Source organism: Polypterus senegalus, chromosome 7, assembly GCF_016835505.1.
Source record: "Polypterus senegalus isolate Bchr_013 chromosome 7, ASM1683550v1, whole genome shotgun sequence".
NCBI lineage: Eukaryota > Metazoa > Chordata > Cladistia > Polypteriformes > Polypteridae > Polypterus > Polypterus senegalus.
This window is the reverse complement of record NC_053160.1, coordinates 174,515,862-174,540,137: the sequence shown is the minus strand read 5'-3', so window position 1 is coordinate 174,540,137 and position 24,276 is coordinate 174,515,862. Positions and strand designations below refer to the sequence as shown.

The window sequence follows — 24,276 nt, the reverse complement described above, 5'->3', positions numbered from 1 at the left end:
ATGCTCAAACCCTCTTAGTTCATTTTCCGTTTTTCATCAATAACAATAGTATCTGTCATCTCTGCATTCCTTTTCCTTCCCAGACTCTGCACATTCACTTAATAATTCTTATCTTAGTCGTTTTCATGTTATAAGCCGAAAAGGAAAGTATTTGCCACATTATATCTTACAATTCTACAGCATTCAAAGCTTTTAAAAGTTTTGAAATGTTGCTGGATTACTAATAATAGTAAAAAGTCTTAGTTTCCATCTGTACTTTTTTCATATGCTCAGAATAATACTTTTAAGGACAAAGTAAACACTTTTATTTATTAGCAAAGTAAAAAAAAACAAAACTGAAAGATGTGATCGCACGTGTTAAAAAAAAAAAAAGTGCACCATTTTGTGTTCTTTTTTTTCTTCAAATGGTATTTTAAGATCAACCCTTTATTTTGTTTTATTTTTTTAATTAATTAAAGCTTATTAGCTTTTATGCTAACTAACATAGTGTTTTAAACCTTATTGTTTGCCGATTGTCCCCTGTTGATTTTACTTTTGTTTCATGTCGTGATGGTGACGTTTTTCCGCCATCATTTCGAATCAGTTTCCAGTCCGTCAAACTAGGCCAGTTATTGCCACATGGCATTCATTGCAACGTACAATGTTATCCCAAATCAACTACTCAAGACGGCAGTACAGTGTGCTTGTTCTCCAAGCCTTGATGTTATCTTAAAAATCAGAACTTTATTGTTTGCCTCATTTTTGGCTTAGTGTTTAGTAGTTTTTAGTGTGGCTTCAGAATCGTGGCTAGATTTTTTTTTTTTTAACTTCTCGTATTTTCAGAAACGTTTTTTTTTATACTTTCTGGTTTTTGAACCCAGCATATTTTTTGACATTGAGATTATCTAGCCATTTCTGGCCTCTTTCTTCTCTGGTTTCTACTTTTCTCACTGTAATCTACTGTAAGTGCAGATTCTCAGTTTGTACGTAACATTCACTCTGTCAAATATGGAATATGCCTTTCAGCACTACCTGTCCTAGTTTAGTTTGCCATTCAAGTCCTGTAAATGTTCATTACTATAAACTCTGGCAACCTTGATAATTGATATAATTTGTTGTGTACAGTATGTCTAATTTAGGCCTAAAAATTGGACATTTAAAGACTGGAATAGTTGGTCACCATGCTATATACTCTAACAAGGTTTATATGCAACAGAAAATCTACTTTATCAAAGGAGAAGTTTATTAGATTGTGTGAAAAATTATAGATATAATTTAATTGTCTTTATTTTGAATTTCCTTTTTGTTCATGCAGTCACCATTTGGAATGCAAGCAGAATATGCACATCCTTTAGAAACAATTATCCTGGGTGCTGGTTTCTTCATTGGCATTATGGTATTTTGTAATCACATGATTCTTCTCTGGGCTTGGGTATGTGTTCGTCTTCTGGAAACAATTGATGTACACAGGTAGGCCTCTCTTGTTTCTGTTTGCATTATATTACATTTTAATATATTTGTGGTTTATACAGTAGCTCTGATATAATTTAGTTGTAACCTTTGGGGAAACAAAACAATACGTTGATGAATAAATGTGTTTCCATATACTATCCTCAAGGAAATATAAATGATCATATACTAAACATACAGGCTCCCCCTGGCCTTATAAATATATACTGTTCCTGAAGCCCTGCTTCATAAGGTTAATTTTCATTTTACCAATAGGGTAATTTAAGTAAAAGAAGTTTTAAGTGTGCTATGGCCCCAAAAAATTACTCACTTTGTTTCTTAACATCAAAATATAAAAATTTATAGAATAAGTTTAATAATAGCATTACACATCTAAATAAACCCTAATAAGGTATTATTTCATCATACTGTATAATAAAACCCTTCACCTATACTTTATCACTTTTGGTTTCATATTCAAAGAAATGGCTATTTGAACTTTCTTGGGCTTTTCCACCCATCCATCCATTATCCAACCCGCTATATTCTAACTACAGGGTCACGGGGCTCTGCTGGAGCCAATCCCAGCCAACACAGGGCGCAAGGCAGGAAAGAAACCCCAGGCAGGGCGCCAGCCCACCACAGAGGGCTTTTCCAGTGATTTCCCAATCTTTTTCTGAAGTCCTGATGCTCAAGATAACGTGAGACGATGTGAGCATCACACATAACATGCCAACTGAACCACAGCTTACAAATGCAAGCTTCAGCTGTAAGAATGACTGACTGAGACTATTGTTGTGCATCACCAACATCCAGCCCTGCCCCTTTCTGCAGTCTGCTATAAGGTGCACATTGAATGACTGTAAATGACTTGAAAGAATGCGTTAGATGAAAATCATCCTGTACTCTTCGGAATTGAGAAACTTCAGCATTACTGTAGTTCATAATACAAAAAAGGCTTTGTATACCTGAATTTCATAAAGCTGTAGTTTGTAATTCAGGGGAAGCCTGAATTTAATGCAAAACAGTTCAAAGAAGATTTCTTTGATAACGGAAAGGCCCATGCTGAAAATAGTATGGAGCAGAAACAGTAAAAACTCTATTGCACTCAAAATTAAAGAAGCTTAAAAGAGGAACACAAAAATAGTTTCTTGTATGGTGTATATACAAGTAAAGTTCTTTACAAGAATTTTGAATGAATGCTGTAGAATTTTGGTTATTTGTGATCTGGTTAGACATGTTCATGTGTGTGTATATGTATATATATATATATATATATATATATATATATATATATATATATATATATATATATATATATATATATATATATATATATATATATATATATATATATATATACATACATACATACATAAACACACACACACAGTGGTGTGAAAAACTATTTGCCCCCTTCCTGATTTCTTATTCTTTTGCATGTTTGTCACACAAAATGTTTCTGATCATCAAACACATTTAACCATTAGTCAGATATAACACAAGTAAACACAAAATGCAGTTTTTAAATGATGGTTTTTATTATTTAGGAAGAAAAAAATCCAAACCTACATGGCCCTGTGTGAAAAAGTAATTGCCCCCTGAACCTAATAACTGGTTGGGCCACCCTTAGCAGCAATAACTGCAATCAAGCATTTGCGATAACTTGCAATTAGTCTTTTACAGCGCTCTGGAGGAATTTTGGCCCACTCATCTTTGCAGAATTGTTGTAATTCAGCTTTATTTGAGGGTATTCTAGCATGAACCGCCTTTTTAAGGTCATGCCATAGCATCTCAATTGGATTCAGGTCAGGACTTTGACTAGGCCACTCCAAAGTCTTCATTTTGTTTTTATTCAGCCATTCAGAGGTGTATTTGCTGGTGTGTTTTGGGTCATTGTCCTGTTGCAGCACCCAAGATCGCTTCAGCTTGAGTTGACGAACAGATGGCGGACATTCTCCTTCAGGATTTTTTGGTAGACAGTAGAATTCATGGTTCCATCTATCACAGCAAGCCTTCCAGGTCCTGAAGCAGCAAAACAACCCCAGACCATCACACTACCACCACCATATTTTACTGTTGGTATGATGTTCTTTTTCTGAAATGCTGTGTTCCTTTTACGCCAGATGTAACGGGACATTTGCCTTCCAAAAAGTTCAACTTTTATCTCATCAGTCCACAAGGTATTTTCCCAAAAGTCTTGGCAATCATTGAGATGTTTCTTAGCAAAATTGAGACGAGCCCTAATGTTCTTTTTGCTTAACAGTGGTTTGCGTTTTTCTGTCCCCCCTGGCCATTGAACCTTACTCTTATTCGATGTTAATGTTGATTTATTTTTTATAATTATGTCTTTCATTTTTCTATTCTTTAATATGTAAAGCACTTTGAGCTACTGTTTGTATGAAAATGTGCTATATAAATAAATGTTGTTGTTGTTGTTGCGTCTTGGAAATCTGCCATGCAGGCCATTTTTGCAGTTCTTTAGACGTTGTCCTGGGGTCTTTTGTGACCTCTCGGATGAGTCGTCTCTGCGCTCTTGGGGTAATTTTGGTCGGCCACTCCTGGGAAGGTTCACCACTGTTCCATGTTTTTGCCATTTGTGGATAATGGCTCTCACTGTGGTTCGCTGGAGTCCCAAAGCTTTAGAAATGGCTTTATAACCTTTACCAGACTGATAGATCTCAATTACTTCTGTTCTCATTTGTTCCTGAATTTCTTTGGATCTTGGCATGATGTCTAGCTTTTGAGGTGCTTTTGGTCTACTTCTCTGTGTCAGGCAGCTCCTATTTAAGTGATTTCTTGATTGAATCAGGTGTGGCAGTAATCAGGCCTGGGGTGGCTACGGAAATTGAACTCAGGTGTGATACACCACAGTTAGGTTATTTTTTAACAAGGGGCAATTACTTTTCACACAGGGCCATGTAGGTTTGGATTTTTTCTCCCTAAATAATTAAAACCATCATTTAAAAACTGCATTTTGTGTTTACTTGTGTTATATTTGACTAATGGTTAAATGTGTTTGATGATCAGAAACATTTTGTGTGACAAACATGCAAAATAATAAGAAATCAGGAAGGGGGCAAATAGTTTTTCACACCACTGTGTGTGTATATATATATATATATATATATATATATATATATATATATATATATATATATATATATATATATATATATATGAGGGTAGACTGAAATCCTGACTATTAAGGCTGTCAGTTTCTTGAATATATCATTAGCATGACATGAATATTGCATTTTATATATTTTATTTTAAACTATGGAAACAGTATTGTCAGTCAATATAATAAATGTATTGAATAGTAATGTATTTTAAAGGCAGATACCCCTCTTCCCTAATAATTTTTGTTCTCTTTGCCGCCATATCAAAAGAAGATGTACAGTGGCTTCTGCTAATATAATCGGGAAAACCTATAATAAGCTTACCACATGTTATGAACTAAAGATTTTCTAAGCACATAGTTCTGAACAATGACTCAAAATGCCCATTAGAGGGAGCAAGACCATTAGACACAGGCTAGTTAGAAAAAGGAGAAATGTGTAATCTTTATAAATAAACTGCATTTATTGCTCAGAGGAGCACAAAGGACGCATACGGCAATGCCTTACAAATAGGCAGTCCCTATAGCAAACATAAATCCAAGAGTAGTCAAAAGGCAGAGCGAAAGGTCACAAAAATCCAATAATCAACATGAGAAATAGACACAGGATGATTTATCTACCACCATGAGCATATTCACAATGAACCACAAATGATTCTGGGTTTTCCTTGGCCTTTTATAGGGCTGAGGCTAATCCCTTGTGATGATGGGCAACTTGATCTGCTTTTTAGGGAGCACACAGAATATAGCAGTGAACAAAAAAGACATTAAAGAGACCTCTGAACCCCAGGTTCATGGGGAACCCTGGCTGAAACGTCACAGCACAGTTTTCATTTCATACCTTGTCTGGTATAATAGACCTTTCCAGAAGAGAGGCATCCTTTAGAGAAATGGCACCAGAATGTCTTTTTGGTGGGTAAGAGAGACACTTGTGGATGCTGATTTTCATTTCATACAATTTCACTTTCAGAGGTTTTGATTTTGGAAACTTCTGAATAATGACAAAACATACTGAGCATCACTGTATGCAGTAAATTTAACATTTTGAAGTTGTAAAGATTTTTCATTCTTTCTGTATATTCAGAATGTAATAAAAATACAAGCCTTTCTAATATTTACTACTAGCAAAATACCCGCGCTTCGCAGCGGAGAAGTAGTGTGTTAAAGAAGTAATGAAAACACACACACACATATACAGTATATAAACCTATATATATACATATCTATACATATACACATACACATATATATATATATATACACACACACACATATATATATATATATCTACATCTTTACATACATATTCATACATACACACACATATATACACACAAATACATATATATATATATATATACACAATACACACACATATATAAACATATATATACATATACATACATATCTACATATATACACACACACACTCTTTGGGGTTAACTGTTGCTGGGGGTGGCAGAATCCATCAAGGAAGAAAAATGAAAATCATTATTTCTACAAAATCTTTATTTATCCATTCCTAAATAATAAATGGGCAGGCTATTTCGTATCAGTACAATACGCTGCTTGTTAAAACAGATGACTCCAGCTCTTACGTGCAAGTCTGCGTGGTTATGAACTATCGTATCTGTTCAAGTTCTATTTGAATCTATACTAATAAAAGGCAAAGCCCTCACTCACTCACTCACTCACTCACTCACTCACTCACTCACTGACTCATCACTAATTCTCCAACTTCCCGTGTGGGTGGAAGGCTGAAATTTGGCAGGTTCATTCCTTACAGCTTCCTTACAAAAGTTGGGCAGGTTTTATATCGAAATTCTACGCGTAATGGTCATAACTGGAAGCAGTTTTTCTCCATTTACTGTAATGGAGATGAGCTTCAACGCCGTGGGGGAGTTTGTGTGACATCATCACGCCTTCCACGTAATCACGCAGTACATAGAAAACCAGGAAGACCTCAAAAAAGCGCTCAAGAAAACATGCATTATATAATTGAGAAGGCAGCTAAACAATAAGAAGCGAAGCGAAAGTGACATATACAACCATATTCATGAGTTCTGCTACTGAAACAAAGCACGATGTAAACCTACACTTTAAATTAAGTTCATAGACAGGCTGCCGCTGGCGTTTGTAATTTAGTGCCTGCCCATATAAGGCCGTCCGTCAGCGGCAATCCAATAGCAAACTCCACTAAATATTCACGGGTTAAGGACTGTGCTTATGCAGAGGAAGATGAGATGGTCAGCGTGGTGTTTGGCACAAACTCAGCGAAACTGCGAGAGAAAGTTTTAAGTGCCAGGACTAAGGTAACATTAAATACAGCCATGGACATAGCACGAGATGGCACCAGCACAACTGGGAACTTCGATGCATGTACACCGAGCGCTCACGTGAACTGACGCAGTGCACAGATAAAAGCAACAGTTCCAAAGAGCGCTGAACAAAACCGAATTACACAATTGAAAAGGCAGCAAAAGCATATTCATAAATGCAGCTACTGTGGAAACAAAGCACACGGTGGAAAAAGTCAATGTCCCGCTAAAGGAAGACAGTGTAAAAAACCCGTGCATGCAGTGTGTCAGGTCTCAGATAAAGAAGAAGACGAGCTGTTTATTGATGCAGTAAGAAACGAATCGATGAATGAAACCTGTCATCTTTACAACGATTGACAAACACGGAATGTAACTTGAACACAACACATCCTACAAATACGAACCTGATTGAAAGAAATAATGATAATCAAATCCTTGATGACAGCAACACTCAGTAACACTCACAAAACAAATACTGTATATTGACAGTCATGTTACGTTATTTTTAAAATGTTCCCTTTTCTTTTCTAGCTTTTTAACACACTACGTCTCCGCTGCGATATGCGGGTATATATATGTGTATATATATATATCCCGATCTACATACTCGAATAATGGATACTTTATTCGCCATCAATGATTGTTTTGGTAAAGCCATACTCAGTGTATTCATTAGATGAACGGTAAAAAGTAAGAGCGAGGGGAGGATGACTTATTGATGCATGCAGGCTGTTGTGCGCGTCAACTCTATCTGAATTGCGCGATCACATTTGAAAAATATATCTTTTCAAGTTCTATTTAGTCCATATGTGTCAAACTCAAGGGCGGGCCACATCCGCCCGGCGTAATTATATCCAGCCCGCGAGATCATTTTATATACTGTATTATTGTTATTAATGGCCCGGGTATATGAAGCGCTGGTAACACAATAAACTACAGATCCCATAATGCAGCGCTTCAGCTGCCTTGCCTATACACAGCTTAGCTTATGATGCTGCAAGTTATTGCGAAGCTAGCTCACACGATGCTGAAGAGAAAAGTTGATTCTGAAAATAGAGCCTTTAAAAACCGATGGGAGGCTGAGTATATGTTTACTGAACCCGTGTGTCTCATTTGTGGAGCTAATGTGGCTGTAATTACAGAATTTAATCTAAGACGGCACTATGAGACAAAACATCAGGGAGTTCTGTGTTGTGGAGATTCTCAGGATGGATTGCAGGTGCTCATCAGTGAGGCTGAAAGACCTGAATGCAATGCAGAAGATACAGAAAGCAGAAGAATTAAATAAGAATCTGACACTTCAGCGGACGTTTTACCGTGCACAATCACAAAGTGATTTCAAGTGAAGTTGCTTTTATGGGAGACACAAATGCACCAGTGCAACTTTCCCTGTTGCCAAGTAATGTTAAACCAAGTCATCACTACGGTGTTCCCAAATACGCACTTTGCTGATAAACTGAGCGCACTGAGTTTGCACGGCGCTTTGGTGACTTTGAAGAACAAAAAAAGTCCGTCTACATGCGGCTCGAACCTTGTGCATGTTTGGTAGCACATATCTGTGTGAGAAGCTCTTCTCAGTGATAAAGACTAACAAAACAGCACACAGGAGTCGCCTCACTGATGAGCACCTGCAATCCATCCTGAGAATCTCCACAACACAGAACCTCACACCAAACATAAACGAACCTGTTGCCAAAAAAAGATGCCAGGCGTCCAGCTCTAAAATGACATATGAGCAAAGACAACTGAATGATTTGATTTGTTATTGCTGAAAGGAACACATTTTATTTATATTTCCAGGTTTTGTTATGCAGCATGTTCATATTTGAATTTGTATAATTTTGAAAGGATATATTTTTATGGAGAGCAAAATCTTTTGGGATATTTAAAATCTAAGTTTATTTTTATATAAATTTACATAAGAGTAAAGAAATTTGAATGTTTGTTCTTTTAAGTTATTTAAGGTTTGAGTTGATTTATTCACGAATAATATTCCTGTCTGTTTTTACCATTCCTACCAAAGATATTTCTGTCGACTAAATAAAAATTCCTTCTATTTAAAATTTAAATAGAACTTGAACAAATACGATAGTTCATAATATCCACGCAGACTTGCACGTAAGAGCGGGTGTTATCCGTTTTAACAAGCAGCGTATTGCACTGATACGAAATAGCTGTGTGTGTATATATGTAGATATGTATGTATATGTATATATATATGTTTATATATGTGTGTGTGTATGTATATATATATATATATATGTGTGTGTGTGTGTGTGTGTGTGTATGTATGTGTATATATGTAGATATATATATGTATGTATATATGTATGTGTATATATATATATATATATATATATATATATATATATATGACAGCAACACTCATCACTCACAACAGTGACAAAACAATTACATTGACAATCATGTTACGTTATTTTCAAAATGTTTCCTTTTCTTTTTCATTGCTTCTTCAACACACTACTTCTCCGCTGCGAAGCGCGGGTATTTTGCTAGTTTTAAATAGAAGGAATTTTAATTTAGTCGACAGAAATATCTTTGGTAGGAATGTAAGTTAAATGTAGGCATCATTGCATAAATTTTTCTTCACCATACAAATGTAAAGAGTAAATTAAGCCTTACATTCCAACCAAAGATATTTGTGTCGACTAAATCAGGGGTGTCAAACTCAATTGCACAGGGGGCCAAAATCCGAAACACACTTTAGGTCGCAGGCTGAACAGGATAAACATTTATTGAACACACTAAAACTAAACTTTTAATACTTAACTTTTTTGAACATAAATATGAAAAAAAAACAGACAGGAATATTATTCCTGAATAAATCAACTCCCACCTTAAATAACTTATATTTTGCTCTCCATAAAAATATATCCTGTCTAAATTATACAAATTCAAATATGAACATGCTGCATAACAAAACCTGGAAATATAAATAAAATATGTTCTTTTCAGCAATAACAAATCAAATCATTCAGTTGTCTTTGCTCTTATGTCATTTTATCAGAGCTGGACGCCTGGCATCTTTTTTTGGCAACAAGTTTGTTTCTGTTTGATGTGAGGTTCTGTGTTGTGGAGATTCTCAGGATGGACTGCAGGTGCTCATCAGTGAGGCGAGTCCTGTGTGCTGTTTTGTTAGTCTTCATCACTGAGAAGAGCTTCTCACACAGATATGCGGTACCAAACATGCACAAGGTTGGAGCCGCATGTAGACGGAGCTGGAGCATTTTTGCGGGAATGGAGTGAATAAACTGTGCGGGCCCTGCAGTATCGTACTTTGCCTTCAGTGTGCCATTAGACTGCAGCTCAATCACCTCCATCTGAATCTGCACAGGTGCAGTTTCCACATCGACGGCAAATGGGTTGCGAAACAACTCAAAATTCTTTTTTTGTTCTTCAAGTCACCAAAGCGCCGTGCGAACTCAGTGCGCAGTGCGCTCAGTTTATCAGCAAAATGCGTATTTGGGAAGACCGTAGTGACGACTTGGTTCAACATTACTTGGCAACAGGGAAAGTGGGGCAAGTTGCACTGGTGCATTTGTGTCTCCCATAAAAGTAGCTTCACTTGAAATCACTTTGTGATTGTGCACGGGTTAAAACATCTGCTGAAGAGTCAGATTCTTCTTTAACTCTTCTGCTTTCTGTATCTTGTGCATTGCATTCAGGTCTTTCAGGTTATCTTGATGTTTAGTCTCATAGTGCGTCTTAGGTAAAATTCTGTAATTGCAGCCACATTAGCTCCACAAATGAGACACACAGGTTTACCGGCAATGTCAGTAAACATATACTCAGCCTCCCATCGGTTTTTAAAGGCTCTATGTTCAGAATCACCTTTTCTCTTCGGCATTGTGTGGGCTAGCTTCGCAATAACTTGCAGCATCATAAGCTAGACTTGATTAACGTGGTAAGTGTTCGGCAAGGCAGCTGAAGCGCTGCATTATGGGATCTGTAGTTTATTGTGTTACCAGCGCTTCATATACCCGGGCTTTAATAACAATAATACAGTATATAAAATGATCTTGCGGGCCGGATATAATTACACGCCGGGCCGGATGTGGCCCGCGGCCCTTGAGTTTGACACATATGGACTAAATAGAACTTGAAAAGATATATTTTGTCGAATGTGATTGCGCAATTCAGATCGAGTTGACGCGCACTACAGTACATCGAGCCCATGTGCTATTGTGGTTTTGCCTGTGTGCCTCAGTAAGTTACCCTCCCCTCGCTCTTACTTTTTTACCGTTCATCTAATGAATACACTGAGTATGGCTTTACCAAAACAATCATTGATGGTGAATAAAGTATCCATTATTCGAGTATGTAGATCGGGGTATATATATATATATATATATATATATATATATATATATATATATATATATATACCCGCGTATCGCAGCGGAAGTTAAAGAAGTTATGAAAAAGAAAAGGGAACATTTTAAAAATAACGTAACATGATTGTCAATATACAGTAATTGTTTTGTGAGTGTTATTGAGTGTTGCTGTCATCAAGGATTTGATTATCATTATTTCTTTCAATCAGGTTCGTATTTGTAGGATGTGTTGTGTTCAAGTTACATTCCGTGTTTGTCAGTCGTTGTAAAGCCAACAGGTTTCATTCATCGATTCATTTCTTACTGCATCAATAAACAGCTAGTCTTCCTCTTTATCTGAGACGTGACATACTGCATGCACGGGTTTTTTTGTTTTTTTTTACGCTGTCTTCCTTTAGCGGCACATTTACTTTTTCCACCGTGTGTCCGCAGTAGCTGCACTTATGAATATGCTTGTATGTATCAGACGCTTCATATTTTTTTGCTGCCTTCTCAATTGTGTAATTCGGTTTTGTTCAGCGCTCTTTGGAACTGTTGCTTTTTATCTGTGCACTGCGTCAGTTCAGAGCCGCTCGGTGCTCATGTGCTGGTGCCATGTCGTGGAATGTCCACGGCTGTATGTAATGTTAGTTAAGACCCGGCACTTAAAAGTTTCTCTCGCAGTTTCGCTGAGTTTGTGCCAAAACACCACCCTGACCATCTCATCTTCCTCTGCATAAGCACAGTCCTTCACCCGTGAATATTTAGCAGCAGTGTTTCTATTGGATTACCGCTGACGGACCGCCTTATATGGGCAGGCACTAAATTACAAACGCCAGCGGCAGCTTGTCTATGAACTTAATTTAAACTTTAGGTTTACACCGTGCTTTGTTTCCGAAGTAGCAGAACTCATGAATATGGTTGTATATGCCACTTGCTCGCTTCTTATTGTTTCGCTGCCTTCTCAATTATATAAAGCATGTTTACTTCAGCGCTTTTTGGAGGTCTTCCTGGTTTTCTACGTACTGCATGATTACGTGGGAGGCGTGATGATGTCACACGAAACTCCGCCCCCCACGGCTTTCGAGCTCAACTCCATTACAGTAAATGGAGAAAAACAGCTTCCAGTTATGACCATTACGTGTAGAATTTCGAAATGAAACCTGCCCAACTTTTGTAAGGAAGCTGTAAGGAATGAACCTGCCAAATTTCAGCCTTCCACCCACACAGGAAGTTGGAGAATTAGTGATGAGTGAGTGAGTGAGTGAGTGAGTCAGTCAGTCAGGGCTTTGCCTTTTATTAGTATAGATGTGTACTTAAGAAATGCTCCAGAATTGAACAAAATGAAATGCCTCAAATGTAAAATGTCCACAATAGGCTGTCAGAATGTGTATGGAGAAATGGACAACACCTTCATGATGTTTTTTTCAAAACATAAAATGAATATTGAATGAATATTTATTATCATCATTAATTGCATATCCTGCACAATACCGTTCATCGTTAAATATATTTTGTAATGTGTTTATTTGTGCATTAAATGTTAACTGAAAATTTCTTGTTTCCCTGTGCCACCCTGTATTATAGTAACTGGGTTTGTAAACTGAACATATGAATGTTATACTGTGTAGTGCAGCTTTAAAAGTACTCATTATTGTTGTGTGTTTGGATTTAGTGGCTATGATATCCCCATGAATCCACTGCATCTTGTGCCTTTCTATGCTGGGGCCCGCTTCCATGATTTTCACCACATGAATTTTGTTGGGAACTACTCTTCTAGCTTTACTTGGTGGGATAAAATCTTCAGCACAGATTCTCAGTACAAGACCTATCAAGAAAAATGTGAACAGAAGAAGACGGAGTGAGCATTCTTTAAGACTTTGTAAGTTTTAACACTTGTCTAATGCATTTTAAATGCACATGCAACTCTTGATGATGCACTGATTGCTCACTGAGTGGAAGGAAATATAAGAAGAAGAAAATTGAACATTTATAGAATCCTGCTTTGGCTTTTAAGAAGCATCATACAGTACTTACTATAAGTGGTTGGACAAAATTCCATCATTCTTCATGCTACATTATAAATAGCCTGCAAGACAACCTCAAAAGCACTGATTCTGAGTTTTGCATTGAGCCCTGAAAGGTAAAGAAGCTGTTCTTTTGTGCTTTTTAATATATAAGCTTTATTTAATAATAGTCAGAGTTTCATGTGTCACCATAATGTTTCACAGTATTTGTGTTCTGTTGGAATGGTTTACCGTCAAGGCATTTTCTAGTTTCCCTGAGATAACAAATGAACGTCTAGCTTGCAACACTTCATACTGCACATGATAGGTATTTAATACAACACAAATATTATACTGTCCCCTAGTGTTACTCCTATGTATTTGGTCACTCAGCCTCTTAGTACGAGTTGCAATGCACAGACTGCATGTTTGTTATTTATATTTCATTTGGTTATTACACAACAAGGAAACCATGACGGAACCTTCTTCAGGGTATCAAAATAATGTGAATTCCTTACTCTTCAAAGGTGAAGTAAAATAAGGGCTGAAAATAAATGTTCACCACTTCTTATGGTAGATCAAAAGTCTGTTGTCGTACTGTCAGGCTATTTTAAACCAATACATTTGAGAAACAGTTTAACCATTATCCATACCGAAGTCTTTCTATGATTTGTCATTAACAGAACAAATTGTAATTTTTGTGTCAGCGAAACACAAGAAATTAGTGCTCAGCATGCCACAGGGGGAAATTAATTTCATTAATCAGAAAGGTGCCTTTTATAAAAACGATATATTGTCATTGTAATATGTTACTATTTTGCAAGTACTTTGAGATGATTAAGACATTCCCCAGTGTTAATGTTTTTGCAGCAGATTTGGCAAAAATGAAGTACCTTTCTGCGTTGACACATAAAGGAGGGCTGACAGACAACACCCTGATGATATGAACGTTGAAGGCCAAATGCTGTGATGTGCAAGGGAGTGGTTTCCCTTTTCACTGCTGGTTTCTGCCTTACACCCAGTGTGGCTAGGAATGGGCTGTGGCCATTTTGCAATCCTGTAATGGAACACATGGGTTTAGATCCATGCCTCTGTCATTGTTATATGTGGAGCCTTGGACATCCCTGATTATTTAAGTGCTGACTTATGAAAACTTATATATAAAAAAAAATACTATTCATGTTTGACTTTCATATGAAAGTCTGTAGTGTTTACACGTAGGGTCTTGTTTTGTTTTAAATGGTGATATGGTGGTGAGATGATTAATGCTGCTGCCTCACAGCACAAGAGTTCTACATTCAGTCCTCAGTTCAGGCACTGTCTTTCTTCACTTTGCACTTAAATGCCCGAATTAACTTTTTTTTCAGGGGACTTCTTAAGAGTTGCATTAAATTACTCTAAATAAGATGTCTCTGTGAATGTTTGTTTGTTGGTGGGCTACGCACCATCATCTGTGGTCCTCTGCTGAATTAAGTGAACCTGATAATGTATGGAAGGTGTTTTTGTTTTATAAAAACCTAACTGAATACAAAAGCTAGTCCCATAATGATCATTTAGCAGAAGCAAAACACGAGCGCCAAGCAGTAGTGACAGACACCATATTTGTATTCCAAATATTGAGAGTCCGAGGTATTCCTGTATGTACACCTTTAGTGTAGCTGTGCCTAACACTTTGACATATTTCACCTCTGCAGATGTACTGTGTGTTTCCTAATGTGAAACTAAATAATGAAGTTACCAGTCGAAGTGCCCGGCCTTGCTGTTATAAGTAAATGGGGGGAAAAAAATCATTTGGAAATGCAACACGGCTAAACATAACCCAAAATGAGACAAAAAGGTGTGCTCTTAGACAACAGCTGTAATCCAGCAAGACAATAAAACTGTTATCCAAATTAGCTGGAAAGAAAATGCTGTACATACCTGGTGGTGTTTTAAGATCGCGCTTATGCTGGTGAAAAACTTTGTTGTGCATCCCGTTTACGAAATTCTACAGCATCCGTAGCATACTCCTGCAGCCTGATGGGAATTGTAGTCCCTGCTTCAGCGCTGGTTTTTGGGTTGCCCCCCTACCATTCTAACCCCTCTCTCAGATCTGACACACAGCCTGTATTTTAAGTCAGACAAAGGACAAGGAACATGCAACACTTTGTGAAATTCGGTTCAGCTGATTTTTTTGCGTGATTAACAAAATGCTTATGATTTTATTTATACACTGTGAAAGGAAACGCCTTGACACAGGAAAAAGGTTTGGGGCAGCCGCCCACTGCAAAGAAATGAAAATTGATAGTACGGCAGTGTACAGGTTGAGTCCAAATCACAACTGAGTTCCCAAGCTGCAGTTGACTGTTTAAGGCAGGTTGGCGGAAGTGATGACATCGTGACTGGAACAGGAAGTGATGTAATCGAAGCCGGAACAGGAAGTTACACCATCTGGGCCAGAAACTGGAACCGACAACATAGGGTCCAGGCAGAATTTCCCGTGTTTGGTCTGCAGGAATAAAAGAGAGAGGTTTACTGCACCCTGCCACCCACTGGCTTGGCGTGGAATTACCTTCTTTTGGTCCTTTTAGCTGCCTCCCATACGCATGTGCGTGACAACACATTATGGCAGTTGACACAATTTTACTGCAGTATTTCAGAGTTATGTTTATTAAAATGATAGTAACTAAGTTAAAAATAAATCAAGAGTCATGACAAAAAGAGGTGTGCTTGTTTGAGAACTACAGAGGCAATATGAGGTTTTTGGAAACAATCAAGTGGGGTTCATAAGGCTGTTTTGGGTCTTCTGTATTATCAATGAGGGTTATTCTGGTTCTTGTTTCTTTGTTTTGTAGTACATTGGTATGTACAAAAGACTCTTTAAATGGGAATTTCTTAAAACTTCTTTGCAAAGGATAAATGAAAGGGAGTCTTTCATTCATATTTGTGAAATAGTTTTTGTTTTGCCCACTTACCACTGCATAGCATTCAAAAAAGCAACTTTTACAATTATTTTTTTTAAAAGAACAGAATACCATAACCTTATAGTTTTTATTCCATGTATAGAAAGTACTAGATATTACCCTGCTTGATACTGTACATATTTTAATTTGGATGGACAAATTCATATAACTAAATGTTTACATTCATTAAAAGTTATATTCATTGTCAACATCTGGAAATTGTGGAATGTTAACTTGCAAAAATTTGTAAAATAAACTTTTTTCATGATTGAGTGCTGTATTTCATGTATTGGTTTCTTCACAGGGCAGTTTCATCGTGTTTGTAGTAATGTTTTTTTTGTTTATTGTCCTGTTAATAGATACGAATTTTGTAGATCCAATATTGCGCATTTAAAGGTGAAAATACAATAACCAAACAGTCCCTTGAAATAAAAGTTATGTTTTAGGAAGTGGCACAGATACTATGGAAGTGGCACAGATACTATAAACTTTCTAAGCAAATTAGCAGGGGTATCTGGCACTGCCCAGGGTAGAATAAAGTGCAGGTGCACTCATTAAATACATAGTCCAGGCGTGAATATTTTGACCTGTGGTTGAAGTTTAACATCTTATTAAAGAAAGAAACATCCTGTAACAGGACAATTCAGTAATCAGGCAGGAGAAAAGCTGTTCATTGTATGTTTTAATTACCCCTCCGCAAAATGCCTTGGAGGGAGCGTCTGTTACAGCCTGGTCAGAATAGTCCAAGAAAAGAAAGAACATAAGTTCATTTTATAAACTACTGAATTTACATACAGTGTCAATCAATGCATACATTTTACTCTGGTTGGTTTACATCCAAATGATTTCTCTCTATTATAATAAAAAATCTTGGGAAGAGAGACAAGACGTGACTTTCTCAAAGACACTTTTCACGTCCCGTGAGGCGAGACTTTGTGCCAAGAGATTTAACCACGGCCGGGACCGGAAATAAAAGACAAAGAGCAGGTAACAAAGTAGAACGTCATAAAAAATTCAAAAATGTTGGCGCAATACACATGCAGAGCAGGTAAGAGTTAATGGAAGTACGAAAATTCAAAAATTATAGTAAAGATTGCATTAGCGCAAACAAGCAGAAATTATCACTCGGTGAAATAATGGAACAGCCAAAAGAGTTTGAATATATTGTTCGGATTTAAACTTTAAGTCGGAGACTTTTAGATCGTCTAATTCGTATTGCCATCAGGGAAAAGTAATGTTTCTTCCCAATGAAGAGGCCTATCCGTGAGAATTAAAAGATTTGTGATTTCATGAAAGTGAAATCCACATACGCGAGTGGCAGAGACGTGAAGTTGCTGGCCTGTAGCGCAGTCTGTTATACAGGGTAGCACACGAAAATCTCCAACTCCAACGTCCCGTACACGAAACGAAAGAAGTGCAATACAAAAATCCAGTTGCAATTGTTTGAAGGAGCCACGTGCAATAAAATCCACGTTTTTCACTGTCGTCGTCCTTCTGTACGGCTTCATTTGTAGTGAGTGGAACACACGTTGACAAGACTTGCACGAAACATTTGCTTGTTTTGCCAATTTACAGTACGTGTCGATTTCCTAGGGCTTCTGGCCATCTGTCCCTGAATATCTGCTGCGACAGCAGGTGTATGAACGGATGGGGCCCGATTCGTTTTGCAGTTTGCAAGTGATCCAGGCTTACGACACTTCTTCACCAACTCATGAATACAGCTCTTTGCTGGTAGGTTTACGCCAGGAAACTTCTGTGTGAAAATGTCCCGCGTTTCCTTAAAAGAACCGGTAGGCACATACGCCTACACTATTCCAGTCCTCTGCTACAGAGAATACATCTTCCGGATCTCTTTCACGCACGGCTGTACCCACTGGCTCACAGCTTCCTTACTAATGCACAGTTGGGGCTGCTGACCCCGTCTCAACAACGAGGCTCCACAATCGCGACGGCACCCGCCTGGTATAATAGCTCGAGCCAGCCGGTCGGAGACGGTTCGGTTTTTCATGCGCCACCCTGTATAATATTCTGGTGGTTCTTATACCTTTGAGTTGCGCCACCACCCTTGAAATTTCTGTGCATGTAACAACTGTCCATTCTCGTTTTTAAGACATGAGCTGATTTCTTAGTCATGCGTCAGTACATTTTTTTATATTCCATCCTAAACCAATTCTTATATTTCAGTGTCCATTTTGTGGTTCACTTGATCTTCATCTGGTTTCTTGGTGTGCCTGAACAGGTTTCTGACATATATTAACCCTTTATGCTATTTCTTTAAGATGAATGCTATGTTACCCTAAAATCATTCTTCCACAGACCCCAAACCAAAATTTCACTTCACTATAGGAAGCGACCCAGTCGTATGCTCACATTGTGCAAAACACATGCATTTTTGCTAAACTATAAATATTTTCAGAAAAATCCAAGTAGTGCATAAAGAGGAAGCCCACACACATGGGATCAAAGCTTTTGAATGAAGGTTTGCCTCTCCCCCTCATTCATTGGTCAGGAGTCCTGTCTTCAATTTAAAAGCTTGATCCCATTTTGGTGGCTTTCCTTTTTCATGCACTACTTATTTATTTAACCATCACTGGAAACCACAGAGGCGGTAATTCCTTTATGGTAAAATATTTTTTTTTACTTGAATTCTGTAGTGGCTCCTGTGCTCACGCTTTGACTAAATATGAGCCAAGTGTTTGTGCTGTTGGAAGAATATTTCTAGCAGCTTGGGTTCAAATCTGGACCGGGTCGTTGTGTCTGTAGAGACTGCGTGGTCTCCCCCTTTCTGCTTGGGTTTTTCACTGTGCACTCCAAATTTCCTTCCCACTTCCCAAAGATAAGTTTTGTTCACTAGTAACTAAATATTTCTGGGCGTGATTGTAAAATGGTGGCCTATGGTAGAATGGCATCCCATTCAGGGTTTGTTCATTTTTCCCCCCACTGGGAACTGCTCACTAGTAGTTGAAGTGGGTTTGGAAACTTGCAGAATGAGTTAATCATTCATTCATTTTTCCAGTGTTGTACTCTCGCTGTGCAAATTCCCCGGACCACTCTGCTAACACTGGGTAGGACCTCCGTTATCCCACAAAACACCCTCAGATCTCCGTGGCATGGATTCCACAAGATGTTGAAAACATCCCTTTGATATTTTGGTCCGTGCTAATGTAATTGCATCTCAACTATCTCTGGAGATTTGTCATCGGCACATTTGTGGTGTCAATCTCCTGTTCCGCCACATCCCAAGGGTGACTAGGAGGGCCACAGAAGACCACTGGACTCATTGTTGTGTTCATGTAACATTTTGCATTGTCATGCTAGACGTAGTCATTAGAAGATGGGTAAATGGTGGCCATGAACAACAACAACATTTATTTCTATAGCACATTTTCATACAAAGTGCTTTACAGGAAGAAGAGAGAGATAAAATACAAAAATTCAAAATAAAATTAGACAATACTAATTAACATAGAATAAAAATAAGTTCTGATGGCCAGGGAGGACAAAAAACAAAAACTCCAGATGGCTGAAGAAACAAAATAAAATCTACAGGGGTTCCAAGTCTATAAGACCACTCAGCCTCCACTGGGCATTCTACCTAACATCAATGACCTCATGGTTTTCAGGGTTCACATGGAAGAACATGATGATGATGATGATGAAGAGATACACATGGTCAGCAGTGATACTCGGATAGGCCGTGGCGATGACTGATTGGTGTTAACAGGCCCAAAGAGTACCAAGAAAACATTCCCCACACCATTAAACCACCAGCCGCAGTAGCCTGGACTGTTGAGACAAGGCAGTTCGGGTGCATGGATTCATTCTGTTGGTGCCAAACTCTAATCCCACCATCTGTGTGCCTCAGCTAAAATGGAGAGTTATCAGACCAGGCTGATTTTTCCAACAGAGTGTAATTGCAGACCGCGGTACCTATGAGGTCAGTCATGTAAAGCCCCAACATCACGAAATGCCTTCAACGTCAGTCACGTAACATCTATCGCATTAGAGTATGGTTAACATTAGGGCCCCGTTACACTGTAGTTAAGATTAGGGTTATCTGAGTCAAAGGGCGTCTTGTGACTGACGTCGTGGGTCTTACCTGATTTATGTCATACAGTAGGTATTGCACGCTGCAGCTAGACCCTTCTCGATTTCTCCAGTCTTCATCTGCCCAGTTTTGACGAGTCTGTACCCACTGCAGCTTCAGCTTGCTGTTCTGCTGTTGTAGCCCATCTGCCTCCAGCTCCTTCAGTACCATCCAGCCATCACTGTTAAGGGGTAAACTCGGAGATTTGCAGGTGGGTGAGCCTGTGGTGTCCTGTTGATGGACTATCTGTCAAGTAGACCACAGTGTGGGGGACTGTGTGAGCAACACTGGGGCACCACCAGGACCAGGCCTGTCTGCTTTACTCTTCACTGTGCATCACTGCAGACTAGAAATATAACAGCAGGTCAGGTCACTTGTAGAAATTCTCAGAGGATTCTGCACTTATGGGGTGTACTGAGATAAGGGGATGAGAGAGAGGAGAGGCGTTGGGGGGAGAACTTTGTTTTAGGTGCAAAGAGAATTGTCTGCAACTTAACATCAGAACAACCAAAAAAACTCTTTATTGACCACACCAAAGAGTCTCTGCGTCCGGTCACTGTTCAGGGAAATGGTGTGGAGGTGGACCACTCCTACAGATACTTGGGGATCCACAATAATAACTGGTTGAACTGGTCTTAGAACACAGAGGAATAACAGAAGAAAGAGCAAGGTGGGGGTCTTCTTCCTTAGGTGACTGTGTTCCTTGTCAGAAGTGACATCCTTCACATCTTCTATAACTCTGTGATGGCCAGTGAGATTTTCTACACTGTGGTTGTGCTGGGTGGGTAACAGCACTTTATGAGAAGCCCGCCGAATCAACAATCTAATTAAAAAGGGCAAACTCAGTTATGGGACACACTCTGGACCCCCTGGAGGTCATAGCAAAAGAGAGAATTAAAACTGAGTGCCATTATGAACAATGCTGCACATCCTCTCTGTGACACACCGACTCTGAGGACTTTCAGTCAGTGAATTATTCAGCAGAAGTGGGTCAAGAAATGCAAAGGGGGCTCCTTTATACCAACAGCAATGTGCCTGTATAATATCTCATCAGGGCTATGATAGCCAAGTCAGACGTTTGCTTTTTATTTTCCTCTTCCTTTGTGGTCATTCTGGTGTGAGTCTGTGTGTGTGTATATACTGTATACTGTGTATTATCTCAGTTAGGAGACCCAGGTTCGCTTGGTGTGTGTGTGTGTGTGCCCTGCGGTGGGCTGGCGCCCTGCCTGGGGTTTGTTTCCTGCCTTGCGCCCTGTGTTGGCTGGGATTGGCTCCAGCAGACTCACGTGACCCTGTAGTTAGGCTATAGCGGGTTGGATAATGGATGGATGGATGTGTGTGTGTGTATATATATATATATATATATATATATAACGTATCTATCTGCATATACTGTATATATATACACACACACACACACACATATGTATATATATATATATATATATATATATATATATATATATATATACACAGAGAGAGAGAGAGGGAGGAGGAGGAGGAGTTGAGGCAGGGCTATGTGCTTTTGTACTGTGTTAGGTACTGAACTGGTGTGTGTTGCAAAGACTTGTGCCTGGTGTGTCTGTGCTGGGTTTGGGGAGCTGGTGTACCCCCTGGTGACCACAGTATTATATGGTAATTTATATGGTCATTTATATAAACTGCTCAAAAAAATTAAAGGAACACTTTGAAAACACATCAGATCTCAATGGGTAAAAGAAATCCTCCTGGATATCTATACTGATATAGACTGGGTAATGTGTTAGGAACGAAAGGATGCCACATCGTTTGATGGAAATGAAAATGATCAACCTACAGAGCCCTGAATTCAAAGACACCCCAAAAATCAGAGCGAAAAAATGATGTGGCAGGCTAGTCCATTTTGCCCAAATTGAATTGCAGCAACTCAAAATTGTACGCAGCACTTTGTATGGCCCCTGTGTTCTTGTATACATGCCTGACAACATCGGTGCATGCTTCTAATGAGATGACAGATGGTGTTGTGGGGGATCTCCTCCTAGATCTGGACCAGGGCATCACTGAGCTCCTGGACAGTCTGAGGTGCAACCTGGTGGCATTGGATGGACCAAAACATAATGTCCCAGAGGTGTTCTATTGGATTTAGGTCAGGAAAGTGTGGTGGCCAGTCAATGGTATCAATTCCTTCATCCTCCAGGAACTGCCTGCATACTCTCACCACATGAGGCCAGGAATTGTCGTGCACCAGGAGCCACTGTACCAGCATAGGGTCTGACAATGGGTCCAAGGATTTCATCCTGATACCTAATGGCAGCCAAGGTGCCTTTGTCAAGCCTGTAGCGGTCTGTGTGACCCTCCATGGATATGCCTCCCCAGACAATCATTAACCCACCACCAAACTGCTCATGCTGAATGATGTTACAGGCAGCATAATGTTCTCCATGGCTTCTCCAGACCCTTTCACTTCTGTCACGTGCTCAGGGTGAACCTGCTCTCATCTGTAAAAAGCACAGGGCACCAGTGGTGCATCTGCCAATTCTGGTATTCTATGGCGAATGCCAATCGAGCTGCATGCTGCTGGGCAGAGAACTCAGGGTCCATTAGAGGACATGGGGCCCTTGGGTCACCCTCATGAAGTCTTTCTGGTTGTTTGGTCAGAGACATTCACATCAGTGGCCTGCTTGAGGTCATTTTGTAGGGCTCTGGCAGTGCTCATCCTGTTCCTCCTTGCCCAAAGGAGCAGATACTGGTCCTGCTGATGGGTTATGGACCTTCTATGGCCCTCTCCAGCTCTCCTAGAGTAACCGCTTGTCTCCTAGAATCTCCTCCATGCCCTTGAGACTGTACAGGGAGACACAGCAAACCTTCTGGCAATGACACGTATTGATGTGCCATCCTGGAGAAGTTGGACTACCTGTGCAACCTCTGTAGGGTCCAGGTATCGCCTCATGCTACCAGTAGTGACACTGACTGTAGCCAAATGCAAAACTAGTGAAGAAACAGTCAGAAAAGATGAGGAGGGAAAAATGTCAGTGGCCTCCACCTGTTAAACCATTCCTGTTTTGGGGGTCATCTCATTGTTGCCCCTCTAGTGCATCTGTTGTTAATTTCATTAACACCACAGCAGCTGAAACTGATTAACAACCCCCTCTGCTACTTAACTGACCAGATTAATATCCCAGAAGTTTCATTGACTTTATGCTATACTCTGATTAAAAAGTGTTCCTTTAATTCTTTTGAGCAGTATATATATATATGGTAATTTATTTATTGTGATTTTGTAAAAAGACATATTTCCCCTGAGGACAAATAAAGTTCTATCTGTCTATGAGAATAAATGACCATTACCTCACTGAAATAAAGAGGACATGTCTGTGCCCCTGCAATGGACGGGTGTCAAATCTGCCAGAAGCTCCATTTTAGGATTGCCGATGCACCTAACCTGCATGCCTTTGTACTATGGGAGAAAACCGGAGCACCGGAGGAAACCCACGCAGACACGGGGAGAACATGTAAACTCTGGTAGCAATAATCCTCCTCAATTAATCAAGTTTCAACATCAGTTAAGTACCTTCTCTCCATCCATCTTATAGTGTTCTATCTATCTATCTATCTATCTATCTATCTATCTATCTATCTATCTATCTATCTATTATATAATGCCTGTCATATCTATCTATCTATCTATCTATCTATCTATCTATCTATCTATCTATCTATTATATAATGCCTGTCATATCTATCTATCTATCTATCTATCTATCTATCTATCTATCTATCTATCTATCTATCTATCTATCATTAATCACCTCTTATCTATTATATATTAGTTTTTATCTATCTTTCTGTCAAAAATGGTTACCCTTTGGCTTCATTCTGAAAAACACTCTGGCACCTTTATTTTTAAGAGTGTTCCCTGTGTATTTCATTTATTATGTACACTGTATCTAACTTATGAATGTGTATTTATTGTTATTTGTTAATATGCGTCATTCAGTGGAAAATTGTAATCATTGCTAATAAAGGGTCACTGAACATAAACAGATAGCACTGCATCCCAA

General features: G+C 38.8%; 1 protein-coding gene across 3 annotated transcripts in view; it reads left to right on the top strand.

The window, feature by feature from the left end:
• Positions 1-16,421, top strand: part of msmo1 (methylsterol monooxygenase 1) — a 30,886-nt gene extending 14,465 nt beyond the window's left edge. For all 3 annotated transcript variants that reach the window (XM_039759624.1, XM_039759622.1, XM_039759623.1), the window contains exons 5-6: positions 1,295-1,449; positions 12,877-16,421. In XM_039759624.1, coding sequence (XP_039615558.1) covers positions 1,295-1,449; positions 12,877-13,066 — 345 coding nt within the window. In that variant the 3' untranslated portion in view covers positions 13,067-16,421. The remainder of the gene's footprint in view (positions 1-1,294; positions 1,450-12,876) is intronic.
• Positions 16,422-24,276: the final 7,855 nt, after the last annotated feature.